This window comes from Sciurus vulgaris (assembly GCF_902686455.1).
Source record: "Sciurus vulgaris genome assembly, chromosome: 5".
NCBI lineage: Eukaryota > Metazoa > Chordata > Mammalia > Rodentia > Sciuridae > Sciurus > Sciurus vulgaris.
In genome coordinates this window covers 27683798-27704708 of record NC_136465.1, presented here as the reverse complement: position 1 = coordinate 27704708, position 20911 = coordinate 27683798, and the positions used below count along the sequence as shown (strand labels likewise).

General features: G+C 46.2%; 1 protein-coding gene across 1 annotated transcript in view; it reads left to right on the top strand.

Annotated features, from left to right (window-relative positions):
* Positions 1 to 20911, top strand: part of LOC306662168 (uncharacterized protein) — a gene marked incomplete at its 3' end in the record, with an annotated part of 40995 nt that overhangs the window by 8190 nt on the left and 11894 nt on the right. Inside the window, exon 2 of the mRNA XM_079141727.1 lies at positions 17544 to 17650. Within this exon, the coding sequence (XP_078997853.1) occupies positions 17544 to 17650 (107 nt within the window). The remainder of the gene's footprint in view (positions 1 to 17543; positions 17651 to 20911) is intronic.

The window sequence follows — 20911 nt, the reverse complement described above, 5'->3', positions numbered from 1 at the left end:
GGAAGTATCAGCAAGAAATGTTTTTTTTTGGGGGGGGGGAGCATGAGGGCCAAGTGTGTGTGTGTCGGGGGGGAAGGTAGCCAGAGAAATGACAATCTGGGGGTCGGTTAATTGAACAGGCCTATCTCCTATCTCCGCCATTTCCTGAAAGCTTTTTACTGCACTCCAAGACAGCTGTTAGAGGCCCGGTGTTTTCACACCACAGATACTTTGTCTTGGTTATTATTTTTCTAAGCCAGCCCAGGAGAATAGATTCTTCCCTCCGGGGAGGGAAAGGGAATAATGTTTCCAAAAAGGAAGCAGCTCTCATCAAAAGCGATGGTGGATCTGGTGACAACACGGGCACGTGCTTTGCTTAAAGCCTGGAGATTGTCAAGCTGCAAAGGCGGGATAGGAAACGACCCGGACTGCTGGGTGCCAGGGTGTGCCCTCTGGGTACGGTTTCTGGTAGGTCCTGTTCCTGGCTGGAGAGAGATTGTGGCCCGTTAGGGAACTGACCTGGTGAATTCACAAGGAATCACAAGAGGAGGGAGGTTGGTAGATGGAGAAAGGTGAATCCGGAAGAGCACAAGGATTGCTTAGCTGCGAAATGAGCTTCTGCATCTCCATAGGCCACTGCAGTCCCTTGAAGGGCATCCAAAACAGATCCGCTGCCGCTGTGGGCGCTACCTGAATGTGCCTCTTTTGTGAATGATAAGAAATCACCCAAGTGTCTCTAGGTTTTGCACGAATTCAAGCTTAAAAAAAAAAAAAAATTGGGGGGGGGGCGGTGCTTCAGTGGGGTCTGAGGCTGCGGGTACCCCAGCCAGATACAGAATGGCTTCAAGAGCTATCAGTTGTCTTTCCTCGGGCCTTAGAAACACAACAGGACAAAAATTAAAATCAGCTAAGGAAACCAAAGACAGCCACCAATAAGCCACCCTTCCACTGCTGGGGAACAGTGTCCCATCCTCAATACTCAGGTTCGAACTCAGAATAAATGGAGCCAGATCCTGTATTACACCCCGGGGGACAGAGTTTTAATGTAAAATATGCTTGTAATAATCACTTGTGGACCCTGAAGCACCACTAGAATTTCTGTTTAATTATAGGGCATGAGAGGAGCATTACCAGCTAATTAAATCCAATCCTATTTGTAATTCTCCCTCTGCTGCTGCCGACTTTAAAATGCGAAATTGCTTTTTAAATGTGCCTGTATATGAATTTTTAAAACACAAGTGAACAAAAGTGAGAAGCAAGGGGAAATGGGGCGGGGGAGAAAGGGGGGGAAAGGAAGGAAGGGAAAGAGACGCAGATGCTGGGCCTTAATCTAGGAGGGCATCTAGATGAATCGCCTCGGCCTCCCTTGCCGTCAAGTCCGCGCTCTTAATTTGGCCACGAAAGAAGCCATTTCCTTTCATTTCGGAGATTTCCACTTCCCTTTTCCTTAGTAAGAAAACTCTTTCACTTCCCAAGAAGCGCCCTAGGCGGGAGAGGGCCGCAGAGAAGGCCCCCACGCGCCCCGCCGCAGCCTCTGGGCCAGTATCCGGCTCCGGCCGACTGCACCGAGAGGAAGTGAGCTCACTGGGGAAGGAAGGAAAGAAAGGAGGTTTGGCCCGGCAGCGGCCAGGCCTCAGGCGCAGAGTTCGGAGGCGCGCAGAGCCTGGGGGAGAAGCTGCGAGTCCCCGTTCCGCTGCTTCCGCCCTCCGAGGAGGCCACGGCCGCCGGCACCCACTGGCTCTTGAGCGGCGCATTCGATTCTTCGTACTCCCTGACATGAGGAGCGCCAGGTGCAACTTCGGGGGCTCAGGCCTCGACGACAGGCGTCGGAATCTCAGGACACACGAGAACTTTATTCTGCAGACTTGACCTCAGCATCCTCACGGTTCCTTCCTATGCTCCCCTCCGCGGGAGCGTTCGTTCCTGATCACTGTACGCGCGCGTGCGCGCAACACACACACACACACACACACACACACACACACACACACACTTCCTTTTTGTACAGTGCCCCTTGGAAAAGTAGGCCTTGGAGCTTTGATTTACGATTAGAACATTGAGTTATTTGCACTAGAACACCCTGTGACTGGCCACCAATCGTTGCGTACTCCTCAGAATCCAATCTGTGAGGTAGAAAACATGCTGTTTTCAAAACTTCTGCACCATCTGCAACCAGCATCGTCCTCACCTGGCTGTTCCGATGCGGTCTGGTTTTCGGAAATGTTCTAAAAAGACAGACCTGCTGTTTTGTCTTGGTATCGGCTCTGTAAGCAGAAAATGTGGGAGAGCGAGGACAAGCGTTTCCAAACTCGTATCTCGCCAAACTAATGCTCTGGTGTCTACCCGGTGAAATGGCATTAGCATCTCTGCTGCCCTGGCCTCACGGTACTTCTCTGGACCGGAAGGCCCTGAGTGCGGAGTAGTCACTTGGCCTCGCAGAGCGCGTCTGGAATGCGGAGGAGAAATCCAGGAGAGCTAAGGGTGGGGAGGTGTAATTCCGCTCTGCACCAGAGTGGGGAGGTGTAATTTCGTCCTGCACCCAGGGAGATCAGCACCCCTGCCGGGCTTTCTTCTGGGAGATCTTGTCCTCACCCAAAGTCACTTGGGCACCTCACCCGGAGCAGAGGAAGAGTTGGGCTGGGCGGTCTAGCTCCCCCTGTTGCCTGGGACTAGGAATTTTTGAGGCTGGGGAAGTGGGTAAGTCTGAACCCCCGCATCAGTGTTGGAAGAGATGGGTATTAGACCACGAGGAGTATTATTAGACCTTTTCTGCAGGGCGTAGTGTGGGCAGGTTTGCCGGGATTGTGCACTCTAGATCTAGAGTCGACTGGAGAAAATTTCCATCAGTCTGGGATCTCGGCATTCTACCCTGAATTCCATCTCTTACAGAAGCACCAACAAACCCTGGTCATCTTTTCCCAGTGGATTGATTTATAAAATAAGTAAAATCTCGTTTTCGACCTTTCTACATGATCCGTTTTTGCCCTCATATCTTGCTCTGTACATTAAGTGGGAGTAGGGGAAGCTCTAGGAAGCCTCCTGTGTCAACCTTAGCAGCCAGGAGGAAGAAGCCAACAGGGCTGTACTAAGGTTTTTCCCAGATGCTGCCGGCTGGGTCCCCATCTCCTGCTCTAGTGGACTCTGCTCACACTCCCCCATTCCCCGCCTCCGCCCCTCTACCCCCCCCCCCCCGCCCCTTTTCTCTTTTCCCATTTTTTCTCTGCTGTTCCTGGCCAGCAGCAGCGACTCCTAGAGCGAAGCAAAGGGGCAGCAGGGATTCTGGTCCATCCAGAGGAGGGGCCTCGCTGCCTGCTTTGGAAGCTCTCCATTTTCCCACAGTATTTCACATTCATATTACTTTTCACACCCTGTTAGGTAGTAATGGCAATGAACCTGTTAAATACTTCCATGCACTAAGCCAGCCCTCCTGACTGCCCCAGATCGGCTGCCTTCTGGTGATACCAAAGAGGCTTGTTCTCTCCTCGTGCAGTGGCTGGCTGTTTCTTCCCTTCTCTTCTCCTAGGACTGGCCCCCAGAGCCTAGGAAGGTGCTGGCAGTAGCATCTGGGTGTGAGGGTTCAGGTGTGTAGGAAGTCTCAGGATTCCTTTGCATGGTAGTAAAGGCAGCCATTGTGGGAAGAAAGGACTTGGGAACAGGATAGTAGTTTTTGATAGTAGTATGTGATGAGATTGGTGATTTTTTGTAAGGTTCAGTTTTAAAAATATTTTTTGTTTTAGTTGTTTTATTTTAATGTGGTGCTGAAGAAGTAACCCAGGGCCTCTCACATGCTAGGTGAGTGCTCTACCACTGAGCCACAACCCCAGCCCAAGATTGGTGATTTTTAAAGGAACAGGATCAAGCTGGAGATGTAACTCAGTGATGGAGTGCTTGCCTAGCATTGAAGGCCCTAGGTTTGATCCCCAGCAATGCAAAAATGGTAAATAAAATAAATACAAAAACAGAGCCATGCACCAGACCTTGTGAAGAAATGGGGCCTGGGCACCACCTCACAGTCTTCCTTTCAGGACTGGTTAGTAGCATTTGGGCACTAGGAGACTGAAGCTGCAGAGTGCAATGCTTCCCACACTCCCCTCTCTCCTTACCCAGCTGCAGAACTGAGAGCCCCAGGGCTGTTGTGTAAACCAGAGGGAGGGCTGGGAGTAGCTAGAACTTTGCTTGGGTAGGCATGTTGAAGGCCTTGGCCTTCAAGGGAAAGCAGTGAGTGGGACCTGGGAGAAGCCAGGGTTCCCAGCACTAACAGCTTTCTTTTTGTCTAAGTAATGGAGGAGCCACTTTTCCCCAGACTATCACAGTGGGATTCTCAGAGAGCCCAGTTAGCCCCATTATAGGAGATTGGCCTCTAAACGGAACACTAAACACCTCTGCACTAGCCCTTACCTTAGAAGGTTAACAGAACTGAATCTGGTAACCTTTGGGCTTCAATGGGAAAAATCTAGGGAACTCAGATATGGTCTTCTGGGACCTCACCACAAACCCACCTCACTTCATCCATCATTAGGAGTAATAAAATCTGCCTGCCCCCTACTTCCAGGACATGGGGGAAGAAACGAACTTTTAATGAGCACCTATTAAGTGCCAAGAATTTTAGACTGCATTTTTTTATTCTTCACAAACTGCAGGGAGAGCATTTCCAAACCCTGTGTACCTCCTACAGGGAAACTGAGGTGCAAAGAGGTAGACCTGGCCAGAGCCGTAGATCTATGCATCCAAATAAACTCCAGGTCTTCTGGGACCTGATGGCTCCCAGGAAGGTCCTGCAACCTGGATCAGGTCTCCGGGTAACCTAGAAGATGGAGTTGAACTGCCTTCCAAGAACCTCTACCATATACTCTGAGAGGGTAATTTAAATGATGGGAATTCCTATTCTAAGAACTTGAAGTTTGGGGGATGATTTTAAGTTGTAGTTCCCACATAACTCTTCCTCCAAAATACTCACAGGAAAGTAAGGTCTCTTACTCAAGCAGAGGAGTTTAATTCGGCACCCACTACACATGTGTCCCTCAAGGTCACTTTTCTTGCCCCACCTCAGCAGGGCCTGAGAAGACTTAAACTCAAATTCTTGAACTTGAGTTTCTCCTCATATCACTTGAACTGAGACCAAAGCTTCCCCTTCAGCCTGGAGAAGGGACAACTCAGGCTTAGAAGCCTGGGGAGGCTAAGGAGGGGATTAACTTAGTTCCTATCACCAATGAAAGGGCCAGAAGTTTGTCCAGTAAGCAGAAGACCCCTATGCTGGGAGAAGACTGAGTGTGGGTCTCTGGAAACCCATGTGTCAGCCTTTGGGAACAAAGCCCCAGGATCTCTACCCTCCATTCTTTGCCCATCTACCTGCCACCTTATTAGGTAGTTGCTCTATGGGGTCATGGATTTCTTTCTCATCTAAACAAAGGCTGGAGACTGTTTACACGCTGGAGAAAATGCCTTAGCTTTTGGAGTTAAGAAATCTGCAGAAGGCAGGAGGGATGAAACAGAAAAGGCAAAGCCAGGAAGTTTCTCAGAAGGAAGCCAGTGTGTGGGCCTACTGGGAGAGGCATCCATAGTACAGGGGTTGCTTGGGGAGAGTGCCCCCCCCTACACACACACACACACACACACACACACACACACACTTGCTCTTCTACAAAGACAATCCCAGTACAGATATTCTCCCTTGTCAAGCTACTTTCTCCCCCCACTCCCACCTTCCTTTCACTTTCCTGATGCTGGGGCTGAGCAAGATCCCAGCCACAAAAAAATAAAATAAAATAAAAATAAAAATCTGGGAAGAGAGACCTCACCACTAACTCCAGGTGGGCATTAAGGATATTGTTTTGAAGAGTTCCTGAAACCACACATCTCTGTTGAACCACCTCTTTCCCTTTGTGTATGGAAGTGATATTCTGTGGGTATGAGGTACATTCCCTTTTTTTTTTTTTTTTTTTTTTTTTTTTTTTTTTTTTTGGCTACTCTAAAGATACTGAACCCTAATTACTCCTGGAACACTATTTCAAACCTGGAGGTGGCTAACTGAGTGGTTATTTAATGGTACTTTTTAACCCCACAAGAGTGTATTGAGTTACTTTATAGTCCCTGAGATGGAAGAATGAGGGTCTACAGTGAATTTCCTCAGTTACAGTTATTGATTACCTCAGTGGTGACAATTAAGACAGACTGTCAGAGAAACGAAAACCAACTTCAAGAAGCAGCTCTGCATTCCTGACTTTCTTCCTTTATCATCCTATGCCCAAAGTTTCTGCTGCTGTATGTGGCTGGTGGCTCCACTTTTGGAATGCGGGGAGGAAGAAGTTGACCACAAGAACGTGAGACTGGAATTAGGTTGCCAATTAGAATTGAACTTGGTCTTCTATCCTCTGAGGATAGCAGTGATCCCAAAGTGACATTTCCTCTTCTCACGAGGACTCCAGCGGTCTGGAAACTCTAAAAATCAAGAAATTCAAGAGGGAAATTTAAAGTACAAGAAACCGTGTGAAGAGAGGGAAAGGAGTAAGAGAAGGAAAATGTGCACAAATTTCAAAGGGCACTCGGAATTTCGCCTGTTTCCAACAACCGTAGCTAAAGCGCTCTGTTCTCCGCTTCACTGTTTTTCTCCACGTGCTTTCTAGAGCCCACTTTCCTTGTCCAGTATCTCTGGAGTTCTTTGCCTGGAAACCGCACATTAGTAGACAAGCGGGTCTAGTGTCCTGGAGGCTTTACCCACTGGCGCAGGCAGGGAAAGCTGGAGTGGCTGAGAGACGGGGTAAGAAAAGCCGTGGGTGGCGCGGGCAGGTCCAGTCTAGGCTTAGTCCCACCGGAGGAGCGCACTGAGTCCGCCGTTCGCAGGGGAGCCTCCGGGCTCCTTGCCATCCCAGGTGACTAGGGCCAGAGTGATCTTATTGCGGTTATTAATGACCAGAGTGATTTCCTAAGCCAAGACTAAAAAGAAAGGGTTCCAAATGAGAAAAACAGTGCAGCTCCCATACTGAGTAAAGTCCGGGATCGCACCAGCAGTGTCAACAGTCGCTTCTTGGGTATCGGCTGGTTGCAGGAGGAGGTGGTGATCGCCGGTTGGGCTCTGAGGTCTGGCGTTTGCCGTTGTGCCGGGCTGGAAAGTAATTGCGTGAAGCAATTAGTCGGCGAGAATTAGAAGACATTTCTGGCTTACCTGAGAAAACTTACTATCCTAGTTCCTTCCTTCACAGAAGATTTAATGTAAATCTCTTTTACTAAATATGACACTGTTCTAAAAGCCGTCCGGAGTTTGGACAGACTCACCGCTTTTGTTTAATTAGGAATGTCCTTAAGAGTCGCTTATTGAGGTGAGTGGCAAGTGCTGAATGCCATTTGGAGTCAGGTACAAGTGGATTAGGTCTTGGCTTCTGTACTAGCTTTGTTATCTCTAGCCGGCATCTTGACCTTTTTGTCTTTGCCTTTTCAAAACGGGGTATTTGTTAAATAACGGGAAAGTACAGCTCCTAGACTTGGTGATCCTCATCGCTCTGCATTTCTTCCGAGTTTTCGGGAACTCATTTTCGTTATAGTAACTCGGAAAATGTGACCTGACAATCATCTTCCCTTACCACCTCGAGGTGTGGTTTCCCAGACCCGGAGTCCCCACCCGGACTCTTGCCAAATTCAGTCCTTTCCTGAGGTCTCACAAGATCGTTCTCAATCGTGCCTCCACTCACATCCTCTGATCTTGTCGATCAAGATCTGATCTTTCTATTCTTGCGATTGTTATTCAGACTGCTGTCATACCCTCCCACCCCCGCCCCACCGCCCGCCGCTCCACCTTGGAGAAGCCAACGTTCCACTGCCGCGGGGATAGTCTCTCCAAGCTGGCAGAAACCCACGCTAAAACTCCGCGATGCAGAGGAGCACTGATTTTTCCCTCCTCTCCTACCGCGCGGGTCAGTTCGACTTGGAGAGCGACGCGGGGTGGACTGGCCATAGGGACAAGAGGCGAGGCCTGTACTGGTCGCCCGGGAGCCCCAAGACGCAACCTCCCCGGAGCAAAAGGTGGGGGAACTGCTTCACCGCCCCTCCCCCCCCAGCCCTCGCCCAGCAGGGATAGGTTCAAGGTCGGCAGGTGCTAGGCCCTCTAAGTGAGCGTTGCTTCGCAGGGAGCCCCGCGGAATGCGCCAAACCTCTTTTCATTTTTTTCCAGTAAAGAAAGAAAACATCTTGTATATATTTCCATAGTGGTCAGGCCCTAATTATGCATGATCACATTCCAGAAACAGGGCTGCAGAGGCCGGAAGGCGCCGGGGCCGCGGAAGACGCTTGGAATTTTACATAGAAAAAAAGTTTAGTTTGGACCATTTGGGGAAGGTCAGAAACAGTTTGATGGCTAGAAGGGGGAGAGTTGGATATTCCATTCGGAAAACAGAAGCTTCAGAGTCACCTTGCAGGTGAGAGCTGAGCCTGTTGCGATCCCCGTCCCATCCATGCAGTTCCACGTCGCCAGAACACCTCTCTGGGCCTACACTGGGCCGGTACCACTTTTCAACTGAGACCCAGTAAAATCTCTTAAACTTGCAGGCTTGAAGAGAAAGAAGCCAGGCAACCAACGGCGGAAACATCTTCTCAGTCACGTGAATATTACTGCAGATCAGGAAGTTATCTAAAAGCTGCCAAAACTTCTGACTTCAGTGTTCCAAATGTTAACTGTTTCTCACACCTCACCACCCGGTATGGAGTCTGCTGCCTTCGGGGTTATTCAGATTTCCCATTCTCTTTAGGTTTCCTTCTACCCCCACCTGCCTGGCTGCATTTGGAGATGATTTTCCTTTTTTCAATTCGCTAGACCATGTGGCTCCCATACTTACCTGGACCATTTCCCCGCCCACTACCCACAAGGAGAATTCCAAATCTGATGAGGGAATGCTGGGTTGAAGAAGGGTCAGAAAAAGGAAGCTGAGCCCAAGGTCCGGGCGTGCCATATCATATTCTTCTCGGGGTGCCTTTGATTCATTGCAGAAAAAAAGTACAGGAGGAGAAGTAAATGGGTTCCTTCCCTTCCTTTCACAGTCCTGAGAAAGGTTTACATACAGAAATCTGGTCATAGGTGGCCTTGTATTCCCCAAGGGCACAGTAGGCGCTAAGACTATCAATCCCAGTTGGCAGAAGGATGCTCTGATGGACAAGCGTCAATTATTCGAAAGCAACTGGAAGTAAAGGCGTAAGTGAGCGGATCCTGTGGCTGTGCAGTTAATTTCAGGCTCATATAGGAGATTAAGATTCTCTCCCACCTTCAACCCGATGCTCACAGTCCTATTCTTCCTGGATAATCTGTGCCTCAGGAAGCCGGCTGCAGTTGACTAGTTTAATACAAGCAGAGCATTACTGTGATCTTTGCCTAAAAGTGTTCCTATCTGTCCCTCGAGGATCAGAGAGCAGGGCCCACCAGATCAAGTCCAGGCACACTCTAGATGACGAGGAGCAGAGATCTCCCCAGAGGCCTGGGTGCTGAAAGGCCGTTCGTCTTAGGCCCAGTAAATTTACTTAGGTAAAAGGGAGTCCAGGGGTGCGCTACTGTGGGAGAATACGGGGAGGCTGAGATTGCGCCAGGGTGCTCAGCTTTGAAGCCCCCAAGGACTTCCAGAACCCAGCAGGAATTCTCAGAAAGCACTGGGGGTTGACCTCGGCTAGAGGGAGCCCTGGTGTCGCCCTCCCCGCCATTATCGGCCATGGTGGTCACTGATCCCTCCTGGCGGGAACGGGTTCCCTCCCCCAACCGCACACTCTGTAATCCTTGGTCAGCGCAGAGCCCCCCGCGGCTTGACGGGCACCCCGGAAGTGCTTACCGGGACCCGGAAGCGGCGGGAGCTCTGACGCCCTACCCTGAACCCTCTCCACCCCGCCCACTCGGGCGGGCCCGGGTTGGCGGAGCCTCGCGTGGTCTGGACCGGGTTCCACACTGGCGACCTCCTCCCGCCCCGCCTTTGGGTTCCAGGGCTGCCGCTCGCCCCGGCCTTCCTGCACCGGGGAAGGAGAGGGCAGTTTCCCGAAGAGACCTCGAGCGGATTCAGATCCTCCGTTTACAGGCCGCCGTTTTGCCCGGCCGTGGGTAGAAGGAAGCGAAGGGAAGGAGGAATTTACAATAGGCGCCTGAGTGACTGTTTAAGAAACTCCCCGAAGATTACGGTGTAAATTTACTAGGGATCTTCGGTTGTGATTCATAATTCCGCACGTAATAAAATGTCCACTACCACCTCGCCCCGTATTTCCCGCTCTACGGGCCTCCCGGGCGAGCAGGGTGGCGCGAACCCCGGGAGTGCAGGAGGCCCCCGGGCGCACCCCGCAGCTCGCCCGGGAGCCGGGCTCGCGGCGCCTGGCGGCTCCCCTGACCCGCCGTCGTAAGAATGCTTCAGATCCAACCTGGGCTCGTTTCCGTGACACAGGAAACATCTGGGGAGTTTTCGCCCGGCGTTTGGGAAAGTACTCACTTCCGAACTTGGCGCTAAGGTGCTCAAGGATCCAGACAAACCCGGGTCGGAAAGGGGGATGGGGCCCGAGGGATGGCAGCCCTGCCAGCTGCCTGGGTGCAAACCAGGGAGCTAACTGGTGGCAGGCACTTGGGTGAAGGACGAATTAAGCACTTAGACCCGCGTCCGCGCGTTCTGGCCTCATTGTTTTAATGTCTGTACTACTTAGCTGCAGTTTGAGAAAAAATAATGCCTTTACATTCAGAAAAACATCAAAGACCAGGGGTTGCTCAATATGGAGCACATATGGTAGACTCCGAAGGCCTTGCCTGCCAAAACATGTTTCTCAGTATTTTTCTCTTTTCTTTCGATCCCCCGCTCCCCACTTTTTTTCTCCCCAATTGGGAGGGAGCCACAGGCTCAGGTTACCCAGGGCCTTTTGCGTTCACGTAAGCAGTTGGTGACTGTATCCGAGGCACTGCACTTAATGAGTCATTCCAGGAACAGAATCTACACCAAGAAAGGACTCTTGAGTATAGAGACCAGGTCTGAGAGGCTGTAAGACCCACAGTCATCTGTGGCGGAGTTGAAGCCTCATCTCTTCCTATGCTAAGTGTCTTGGCACTGTACAATGCCATTTTCCTGTAAATGCACATTTTCCTGTTGGAAACTGCTTCCTTAATGTGGTCAAGATACACTGACTGACTCCCCAGGCCTTAGCACATTGCTTGGAAAATAGGGGGCACTTATTAAAAACTTGCTGAATACAGAACACACTAAGTGAAGGCAATAACCTGTTAATCCACTTTTTAATATTGGTCTAAGCAAGATTTGGTTGCAAAACTCCTCTTATTGCTATTATCTAGGCCACTGTCCCAGTTTTAAAAATCACTCAGCAGAGGGGATTTGGCTTAGTGGTTTCCCTGAGTAGTAGTTCAATCCCCAGTACCCACCTCACAAAAAAAACAAAAAAAAACAAAAAAAAACTCACCCAGAAGAGGATAGATGATTGGCTCAAGGTTAGGTAGTATGCTTCAAGAATCTCTTCAGAGGAAACCTTAGGATGTTAGGAGTCATTAGAGTAATGTCATTCAACATCTGAATTTTCTGGAAGATTAGCTGAGAACCAAGAAGGTAGTTATTTGCCTAGGGCACAGAGCTAGGATGGACCTTGCAAAGTGCCCTCTTCCTATGCCCAGTGAGGGCTGGACTTACTATCCCACCTCACCCTCAATGGGAGAACAAGCCAAATAACTTTTCTTTTAGTCTCTTCGATTAAATGGACTCCTTTCATCACTTTTGAAAAATGATCCCAGGATATCATCCTTCAGCAAATTTACATGCAGACTTAGTATTAAAGGCAGGGGTAAGTTCTTAGGATCCCCATTTAAAAGAAGATCCATGCTGTCGCCAGAACATGCAGCTTTTTCTAACACAATATTGACGGTGGGGGAAGGAAGTACGGCACACATGGAGCTGATTAAACATGAATCTTATCAAATCTTCCAACTCTCTGGTGACATGTATGATATGCACAGGGACCAGTGGGCAAATTACTCAACCAATAGTTAGAAAATCTGTACTAAAGACCTGGCTTTGCCATCAACCTGCTATATTTCTTGACCAGACAATTTCTCTAGATCTATCTTCCCCTTGTCTCTGTCTATATACAGTATTATGTGTGTATATGTAGACACACAAATATATAGAATGCATACACACATACATAGGAATATTAATTTTTAATAAGAGATCTGCTCCATAAATCCAACTTCTGTTCTCATGTTCTCTGATATGTTATCAACATTCAAGGAGCCCTTTATCCATCTGAATGGAAGCTTCACAGCCAACATGAGAACCCTGCTCATTCTTTTATGAAGTGCTGAGAATGTTAATCTTGGAAAGGGCTTTAGAGGTGCTTTAGCACCTTTGTCTTATAGATGAGTACAGTGAGGCCCAGAGAGCTGACTCTGTCAGATCACACAGCTGGAAAGCCCAGGTTGGCCTCCTGCTCAGTGCCATCCTCCTCCAAGAAAGTTACTGCAGATATGGGGCCTGCCAGTCTAGATCTGTGGCAGATTTATATGAACTTGGATCAAGTCTTTAGGCTGCTGTCTCCTACCAGCTCAATCATCTGCAGCCCTCACCTTGCTTTCTCATGCAGACCAAGAATAATAAGGACAGAACATAATAGCCTTGGGAGCACACATTTAAAGCAAAACTCAAAGTACTATTTCACATGAGTGGTGCTTATCTAAACTTACTAGCTCTGTTGAGTGAGACTCGAGCCCTCAAAGGCCACTGGGATAAAATGGGCCTTCTAATGAGAAGTGCAGTAGCAAGTCTTGTTTCTGAAGTCTTGAGTTCAGTGAAAGAGAAAAATCCCTAGTCAAACCTAATAAAGAGGGAGAATTATTAAGTTGAGCCAATGTTCATAATAATATTCAACTGATTCTTTTCCCTCACACAATAAACTTCCACATAATCAATGCTAGGGGCAAGTAGAGGAGCTAACAAGAATTTTCCCCTATTGGCACTGCAAACTGATGCAACCACTCTGGAAAGCAGTATGGAGATTCCTCAGAAAACTTGGAATGGAATCACCATTTGACCCAGTTATCCCACTCCTCAGCATATACACAGAGAACTTAAAATCAGCATACCATAGTGATGTGGCCACATAAATGTTCACAGCAATTCAATTCACAATTGCTAAGCTATGAAATGAATCTAGGTGCCCTTCAACAGATGAATGGATAAAGAAAACGTGAGATACACACACACATACACACACACACACACACACACACACACACACACCACACACACAATGGAATATTACCCATAAAGAAGAATGAAATTATGGCATTTTCCAGTCAATGGATGAACTGGAGAATATCATGCTAAGTGAAATAAGCCAATCCCAAAAAACCAAAGGCCATATGTTCTCTATGATATACAGATGCTGACTCACAATGGTGGGGGGAAGTAGGGGTTCACTGGATTGGAAGCAAGGAATGGGAATGGGAATGACAGTAGAATGAATCGAACATAACTTTCCTGTGTTCATATATAAATACAAAACTAGTGTGACTTCACATCATGTACAACCACAAGAATGGGAAGTTATACTCCATGTATGTTTTATATATCAAAATACATTCTACTGTCATGTATAACTAAAAAAAAGACAAATAAAAATATGTCAAAAAAAAAAAAAAAAAGAATTATCCACTATTAGGTCGGAATTTGGGTGACTGTAGGAGGCAGAGTAGAGCAATTGAGACAAAGGGCACCACTAAACAGTGACCAATCAAAGAGGACAGGAAAACTCCACTGACCCTTAACATCCACCTGTCACTCAGCAGGATCCCCGCCCATTCTGGCCTATAAAGACCCTGGGCAGCTGGGGCCTCATGCGATTTTCTCCGGGTCCCTACCTGACCTGTACCCTGGGGGTCTGGGAATTTCGCTCCAGAGCCATTCCAATAAAGCTTGCTTCGGCCACTTTCTGTCTGATTTTATTTGGCCACTAACCATGTCTCCGAGCTTACATCCACCATTAACAGTGAGTTAGTAAAACTGCCCTGACTGTGAGATAACATGAGATTGTGGCTCAGGGAACAGCTGCCATGTTGAAAATGAGGTCTAGGACTATTCCTCCCTCCTGCCCTCCCCACCCTGCTCAATCTTGACCAGCTGGGTTGATGCCTACTGGCTTGAATCCAAAGTATTTCAGAGGAATAGTCATGATATGTTTCCCTGCATGTGTAGTACACTAGGCAGATTCACCAAACAAGGCATCTTTTCCTTCAGGTTCTTAAAACTGGGCAACATTGATGACCTGGGGGCTGAAAGAACTTCAGGTAATACCAGGTCTAAGGGGGTGTCCCTCAGCAGAGACTATAGACAGTGTAAGAATGCTCAGCCCCAATATCCACTCCAGGATAGTGTCCTAGGTCAGGATAAAACTGGAGATATATATGCAGCCTTCTGCACTTAAGTTTGGGTGATTATGTAATTTTTTTTTTTTCTCTCTATCTATGCAACGTAGGGGAAGAGCTCTTTTAGATGTAATCCTTGGGGTCTTGTTTCAGACTTTTGTTCTTATATAAAACCCTCTCCCTGGGCAATGCTTAAATCATATAGGCTTTATGAGGTGGTTGTGAGGATTAAATGAGATAATCTCTTAAAAGTATTTTGCCCAATGCCAGATACATAGTCAGTACTGGATGCATGTTAGCAAATATTACTAGTTATTCTATGGTTTCGGTTATGTTGATGACCTCTTTCTACAATTCAGACCTCTTTTTGGAGCAAGAGACCTGAATATCCAATTCCCTGCTGGAGAATATTTCCATATAGATGAGTGTAGATTTAAAAAACTCTCTATGCCTGAAACAGAATTTACTCCTAATCTCTGTTTAACAACTAAGTTCATTTTCCTAGTTTCTACAAAGACACCATGACCCGTCTGGTGCTAAGGCCAGTAACCTAAATATCTTTCAAATCCATCCCCTTTTTTTCTTTCCAAATCATTCCCTGCCTCAGCACTGACAGAAATTGAATTTTGCTTACATCACTTCACCATTTTTCCTACCGCCAGTATGCCCACCAATCTGTCCTCAGGACTGTTGGACTGATCTTCATGTAATTCAAATGCATATGACATTTTATCTTGTCATTTCCTTTCTTTAAGTCTCTCATTCTCTCCTCCATAGACTTAAAGGAAAACCAAAATGCTGAGCACATAATGCTTGGAGTAATCCATAGTCTCCTCTCTCACCACTCTCCCTGCATGTGCACTAAGCTGTGGCTCTGCTGAACTGTACTGGACACTCTAATGTCTTCTATCTTCATGTCAGTGCACATGTTGTCTTTTTACCTGAGTCACATCTCCTTCCTTCATCATTAGACTGTATTCTACTTTTCCTTCAAGTTTCAGCCAAGTGTCTCCTTTATTTGGAAGCCTTCACTAAACCCCAGGGGAATGTAACTTCTTTACTTTTCTCTTTTCCTTCTTTCTTTTTCTTTTCTTTTCTTCCTTCCTCCCTTCCTCCCTTCCTTCCTTCCTTCCTTGGTTTCGGGTGGGGGGAATCTCACAAAGTCACCCAGACTGACCTCAAACTTGTGAACCTCCTACCTCAACTTCTCAAGAAGATGGGATCACAGGCATGTGCCACTGTGCCCTGCTGGAACGCAATTTCTCTCTTCTCCACTAGCTGTTGAGGGCAGTTGCATATGTCTTTGCTCTTTGTGGCCACTATGCTTTAGTGCCTGGTATACAATACGTGTCCATCACTTGTACGATAATAGCCAGAATTAGAATAAATAGCTTTTGTTCTATAACTTATCATTAAGATTTGGGAATGTTATTTCTGAGACTTAGTTTTCTCAACTGTAAAATCGGGATTGTAAAATGTCTACCCTGGCTGGAATGGGGGAGTGCATGCCTGAAATCTGAGCTACTCAGGGGACTAAGGTAAGATGATTGCAAGTTCAAGACCAGCCTGAGCAATTTAGTGAGATCCTGTCTCAAAATATGAAAGAAAATGGGGGGGGGGGGGGTATTGGGAATTGAACCAGGGGTACTTCACCAATGAGCCACATCCCCCTTTTTATGCTTTATTTTGAGAAAGAGTCTTGTTAAGTTGCTTAGGGCCTCGCTAAGTTGCTAACGCTGGCTTTGAATTTGAGATCCTCCTGCTTCAGCCTCCCAAGTTGCTGGGATTACAGGGTTGTGCTGCCATGCTCAGCTCAAAATAAATAAAAGGGCCAAGCTGTAGCTCAGTAGTAGATCACTTGCCTACTAAGTGTGAGACCCTGGGTTCAATTTCCAGTACCACAAAACAAAACAATGACCCCTAATGTTGTGAGGAATCAATGAAAAATGAATGCAAAAGCCTTTTGTAAACCTAATACCAATGTAAATGCATCATTGTCATAATAAATACAAATCCATATTTCTCATGCATTTTCATACCTGCACTTAGTGTATGTTTATTATTTTCATCTATTATGTGTCTATATTTGTGTTCCTGCACGGTTACATAGAATGGAAAGACAATTCCACATAACCTTCTTAAGATTCTATCCTTTTAAAAGGCATGCTAAAACAGACCCATAAATAATTACTTTTTGTTAACTAGTTCAGTTTCTAGAGTGTGCCATCCAATTAACATCCTGTGAGTCCATGACATCCATACACAAATACAAACTCAGTGACTGAATGAGCAATAATATTTGACTATCACTTTAACTATGACTATTGCAAATTATCACCAAATCTGAAGATGAATTCAATGAAAGTTGTTTTTGTTTGTTTTTATTCATTGGAAAACCAAGGGAAGAGAGTATGATGGCCTAGAGCAATTTTAAGTTCCTGTTAAAATAGTATGGTTGAAAGCCCTTGACCTCCGGTTTTTCATTTAACTTCCTCATAAGTCAATTGGAGCAGTTACCTAAGGCATTGTTGACCTCATTCTATACGTGAACAAACCGAGGTACAGGGGACTTACTTAACCTGACTCCTTTCCCAAATTGCAACAGTATGGATTAGAACCCCAGCATGCCCTTTCTCCTCTTTCTCGCACCACAGATGGGCGACGGAAGTTTGCAGAGTTGGTAATTGATAGAAACGAAAAAAACGAAACAGCGCTGGTCACGGCATGAATTGATCGCTGCTTATATGCCTTAAGTGCCACGGTGGGTGACTTCTGCACTTTCGACCCTCCTTAGACTGTGATTCTAACATCACTAGCCAGGACAGTTCCCGGGGTTTTTGATTTCCAGGAGAGTAATCGCTTCTCCTGCCGCAGCGCGGAGTTGCCTGCAGCACTGTTGCTCTGGGCTTTTCAGCAGAAAGCGCACCAGTTCTTCCTTCCCGCGCCGACCGGGTGCCCATAGCGGAAAGGACGCCGGCTCCTCTTCAAACTCATCTACCTCTACCTCTTGTTCTTCTTTAAAAAGCCAGGTGGCGCCAACTCTCAACCCCTGCTAGAGCTGGAGGCTCCCCTTTGGTCGCTCAGAGTGGAAAGAGGAGGTGGATGCAAAAGAACAGCTCCGGGTTGGCGCTTTCTCTGCGCGCCTTGCGCACTTGGGAAACAGATTTGCTTTCTTCTTCTTCCGCACCCCTCGCAGGATGACGGCAAACCTAAAGGAAAGCGGAGTGTCCTGTGTGCCACATGGAGCTTGGGAAAGGAAATGATTAAAGCCGTGAGGTTTCCTGGCTCTTCGCGGTGTTTACGGTGGGTTTTGATTTGGGAACAGAGCGAGGAGAGGTTAAGGCCGTTTTCCAATCTACCAGCATCCTGAATCTGTCTGGGTCGCAGATGACACATGGGGCCGGGTGGGTACGCGCGCCTGGATGTATACATTCCAATGGGTGCAGGATCATGTGTTGTGTGTGGTGGCCTGTTCTCAAGAGACAGGGTATATGCGTGTTTCTTAAGAAACAGAAATCTTCCCAGCTGTAAAAAGAGGGCTTTGAGATTCTTTCAGATGACAGCCGAGGGTCTGAATCTATTGCAGAGGGCACCATTTCCGTTTTCAACCCCCTTTTTAAATCCTTGTAATGTTTCCCGTCTTAAAACTATTGTAATTTAACAGGGAGAGGGGAGAAACCCCGTCATTATACAATTATATTGATTAACAATTTAAACCAAACTTCATCAAAACAAAATGTTTGTTGAAACTTGGAAAATAACTACTAATCTGTAATGAAAATTTGGCCATCCACATGCACTGCTGTTGCAAATCATCACTAAATCTGAAGTTAAAAGGAATTCAAGGAAAGCATTTTAAAAAAGAATTCATTGGAACACTATGGGAAGAGAGTATTATGGCCTATAGCAATTTTAAGATTTTAATTGAAATGACAGTAACACACACGCGAACACGCAGAGCACTCAGCAATGTTAGTAATGATGACAATGTGTTATTAATGCTCTTTTTTTATACTAGTGGTAGTGTGTTTATTACAGGATGCACTTTAGAGCAGTTTCCCAAACTGTAGGTTTGCCAACCATTTAGTAACTCATGAAATCAACAATGTGGGATTTGATTAACAATTTGAAAATGAGATAGAATAGAAAATATAAGAAGGATAAGAATAAGTAGTTTTTCACAAACCTTTCTCCCCTTATAGTGGGTACTGGGTTACAGTGTAAAATGCATTTCTTGGACATTACATTAGAAAGAAGTTTGAAAGCTATGGTTTTAGAAAAATCCTTATTTCTTTAATAAGGTTCCCATTTGGTTTATGCCCATCAGGTTTTAGGTACAAGGTGAGACTCCTGCTGCCCTCTAGTGCTCTACACTGAGTTATAGTGGGTATGTGCCCTTTGGTGAAGTTGACGCTGAGTGTGATCTTCAATGAAACAGAGATGGGTATTTTTTTTTTTTTTTTTTTTTTTTTTTGTACTGGGGATTGAACCCAGGGGTGCTTTATCACTAAGCTACTTCTTCAGTCCTTTATTTTTTATTTTGAGACAAGGTCTAAGAGCTTAGGGCCACACTAAGTTGCTGAGACTGGCCTCTAACTTTTGTTCCTCCTGCCTCAACCTCCACGGTTGCTAGGATTACAGGCAGGTGCCACAAGGTCTGACTGGGCACTCTATTTTTAAAGTCTTTACACAGTAGGTATCTTCTAATTATGAGAATAATGAGAAGAGATCGTGTGAAGCCTGAAGCCCAAGAAGACCAGTAAAAAAGAACGACACGGAACCCTAAGCCTAGAACTGGACTACAGGTAATAGGAAGATTGTTGGAATGGGATTTCTGGAGCAGAGACCAGAGTAGAAGTTGCTTATTCAATCTAAGAATGGACAAGTGACTGCAGTCAGAAATTTTGGAAAGGAAATCCATTATCTTAACAGGGCAGGTAGAATAGTCTTGAACCATGGAGAGAAATTATCAGCGATTGATATACGAGGTGAGAATGCTCCTGTCCTTCCTCTTACCTCCTTTCTACAGTGTCTAACAGGAGTAGATGCTATTTTTATTGTTCAAGTTTCAGGACACTAATTAAACTATGTTTATTAGAGGGCAGGCCATTTTCCTATTTCCTGGTAAGTAAATCTATTTGAGCCTCTCCTCTTTTTTCCATTCTAGATGCTAGAACTATATAGCTGAGCCAGGACCCAGCTTGTGTGTGACCTTCCTTCTTTCCCTTTACCTACAACATACTGTCTGTTACGGTTTAGATACAAGGTATTCCCCGAAAGTTCATATGTGAGACAATGCAAGAAAGTTCAGAAGTCTAATGATTGGGTTTTGTGATCCTTAAGCTAATCAGTGCATTAATCAACTGATATGTATTAACTGGGCTGTAGGTAGGAAGGTAGGGTGTGACTGGAGGGGACAGTTCACTGGGAACATGATGGGGTTTATCTTTTGTCCTCAGTTTATATTGTGTCCCTGGTGAGTGGAGCTCTCCTACTGCATGTTAACCATGTCCTGAGCTGCTTCCTTCTCCATATCCTTCTGCCCTGATGTTCTGCCTCACCGTGGGTCCAGAGCAATGGACTTGGTTGTCTATGAACTAAGACCTCTGCACTGAGGCAAATGTTGATTTTGCCCAATCTACTTGTATAATGATCAAGTAGACATTATTCGTCATATTCTATTGTTCAAGAAATGTATCACTTCCTGTAGCAAGTGTTCTCAACCTTGAGATCACCTGGAGGGCTTGTTAAAACAGATTGCTGGGCTCCATGCCTATTTTATGATTCAGCAGGTCTGGGGTGGAACCTGAAAATTTACATTACTGACAATTTTCTGAGTGGTGCCAAAACTGGTCCAGGGAATAGACTTTGAAAACCATTGCTCTATAACTTTTATTTTATGCATTTATTTATTTATTTTTATTTTTTCGTACCAGGGATTTAACCCTGAGTCACATTCCCAGCCTTTTTTATATTTTATTTAGAGACAGGGTCTCACTAGGTTGCTTAGGGCCTCGCTAAGTTGCTGAGGCTGGCTTTGAACTCTCCATCCTCCTCCTGAGCTGGGATTACAGGTGTGCGCCACCGTACCCATCTGCTGTATGATCTCTTGAGAAGAGTGTGGAATGGGAAAGTGACTGTCAGAGTAAGGTCATACTATAAATTCTTCACAGCCCCCGACTCCAACCCACTCCCCTAAAGCTCAAGCTACCAATAGGTCCTGTCTGCTGAAAACTTTAGTAAAAGGATTTAGTTACAGTAGAACAGCATCACTCTACGTATCTAAAAGAACTTGCCAAATACAGAAATGTTAACATGTCATAAACAGGTTAGTTTTGTTCTTGCATATTTTAAAGGGTAGGAGGGATCATTTAAATGGCAGATCAAGGCACTGAAATAAAAGTTTTAAGTAATGGTAATTCTAGCCATTATTATTAAATAAAGGTAACATTGAGCACTGTGCTGTAATGGAGCACCTACTCCATATAAAATGTGAACTTGGGGCCTGAACATTAATGTAACTGACTTTCTGCCAAGACATCCCTGGCTACCAGGTCCTGGCCT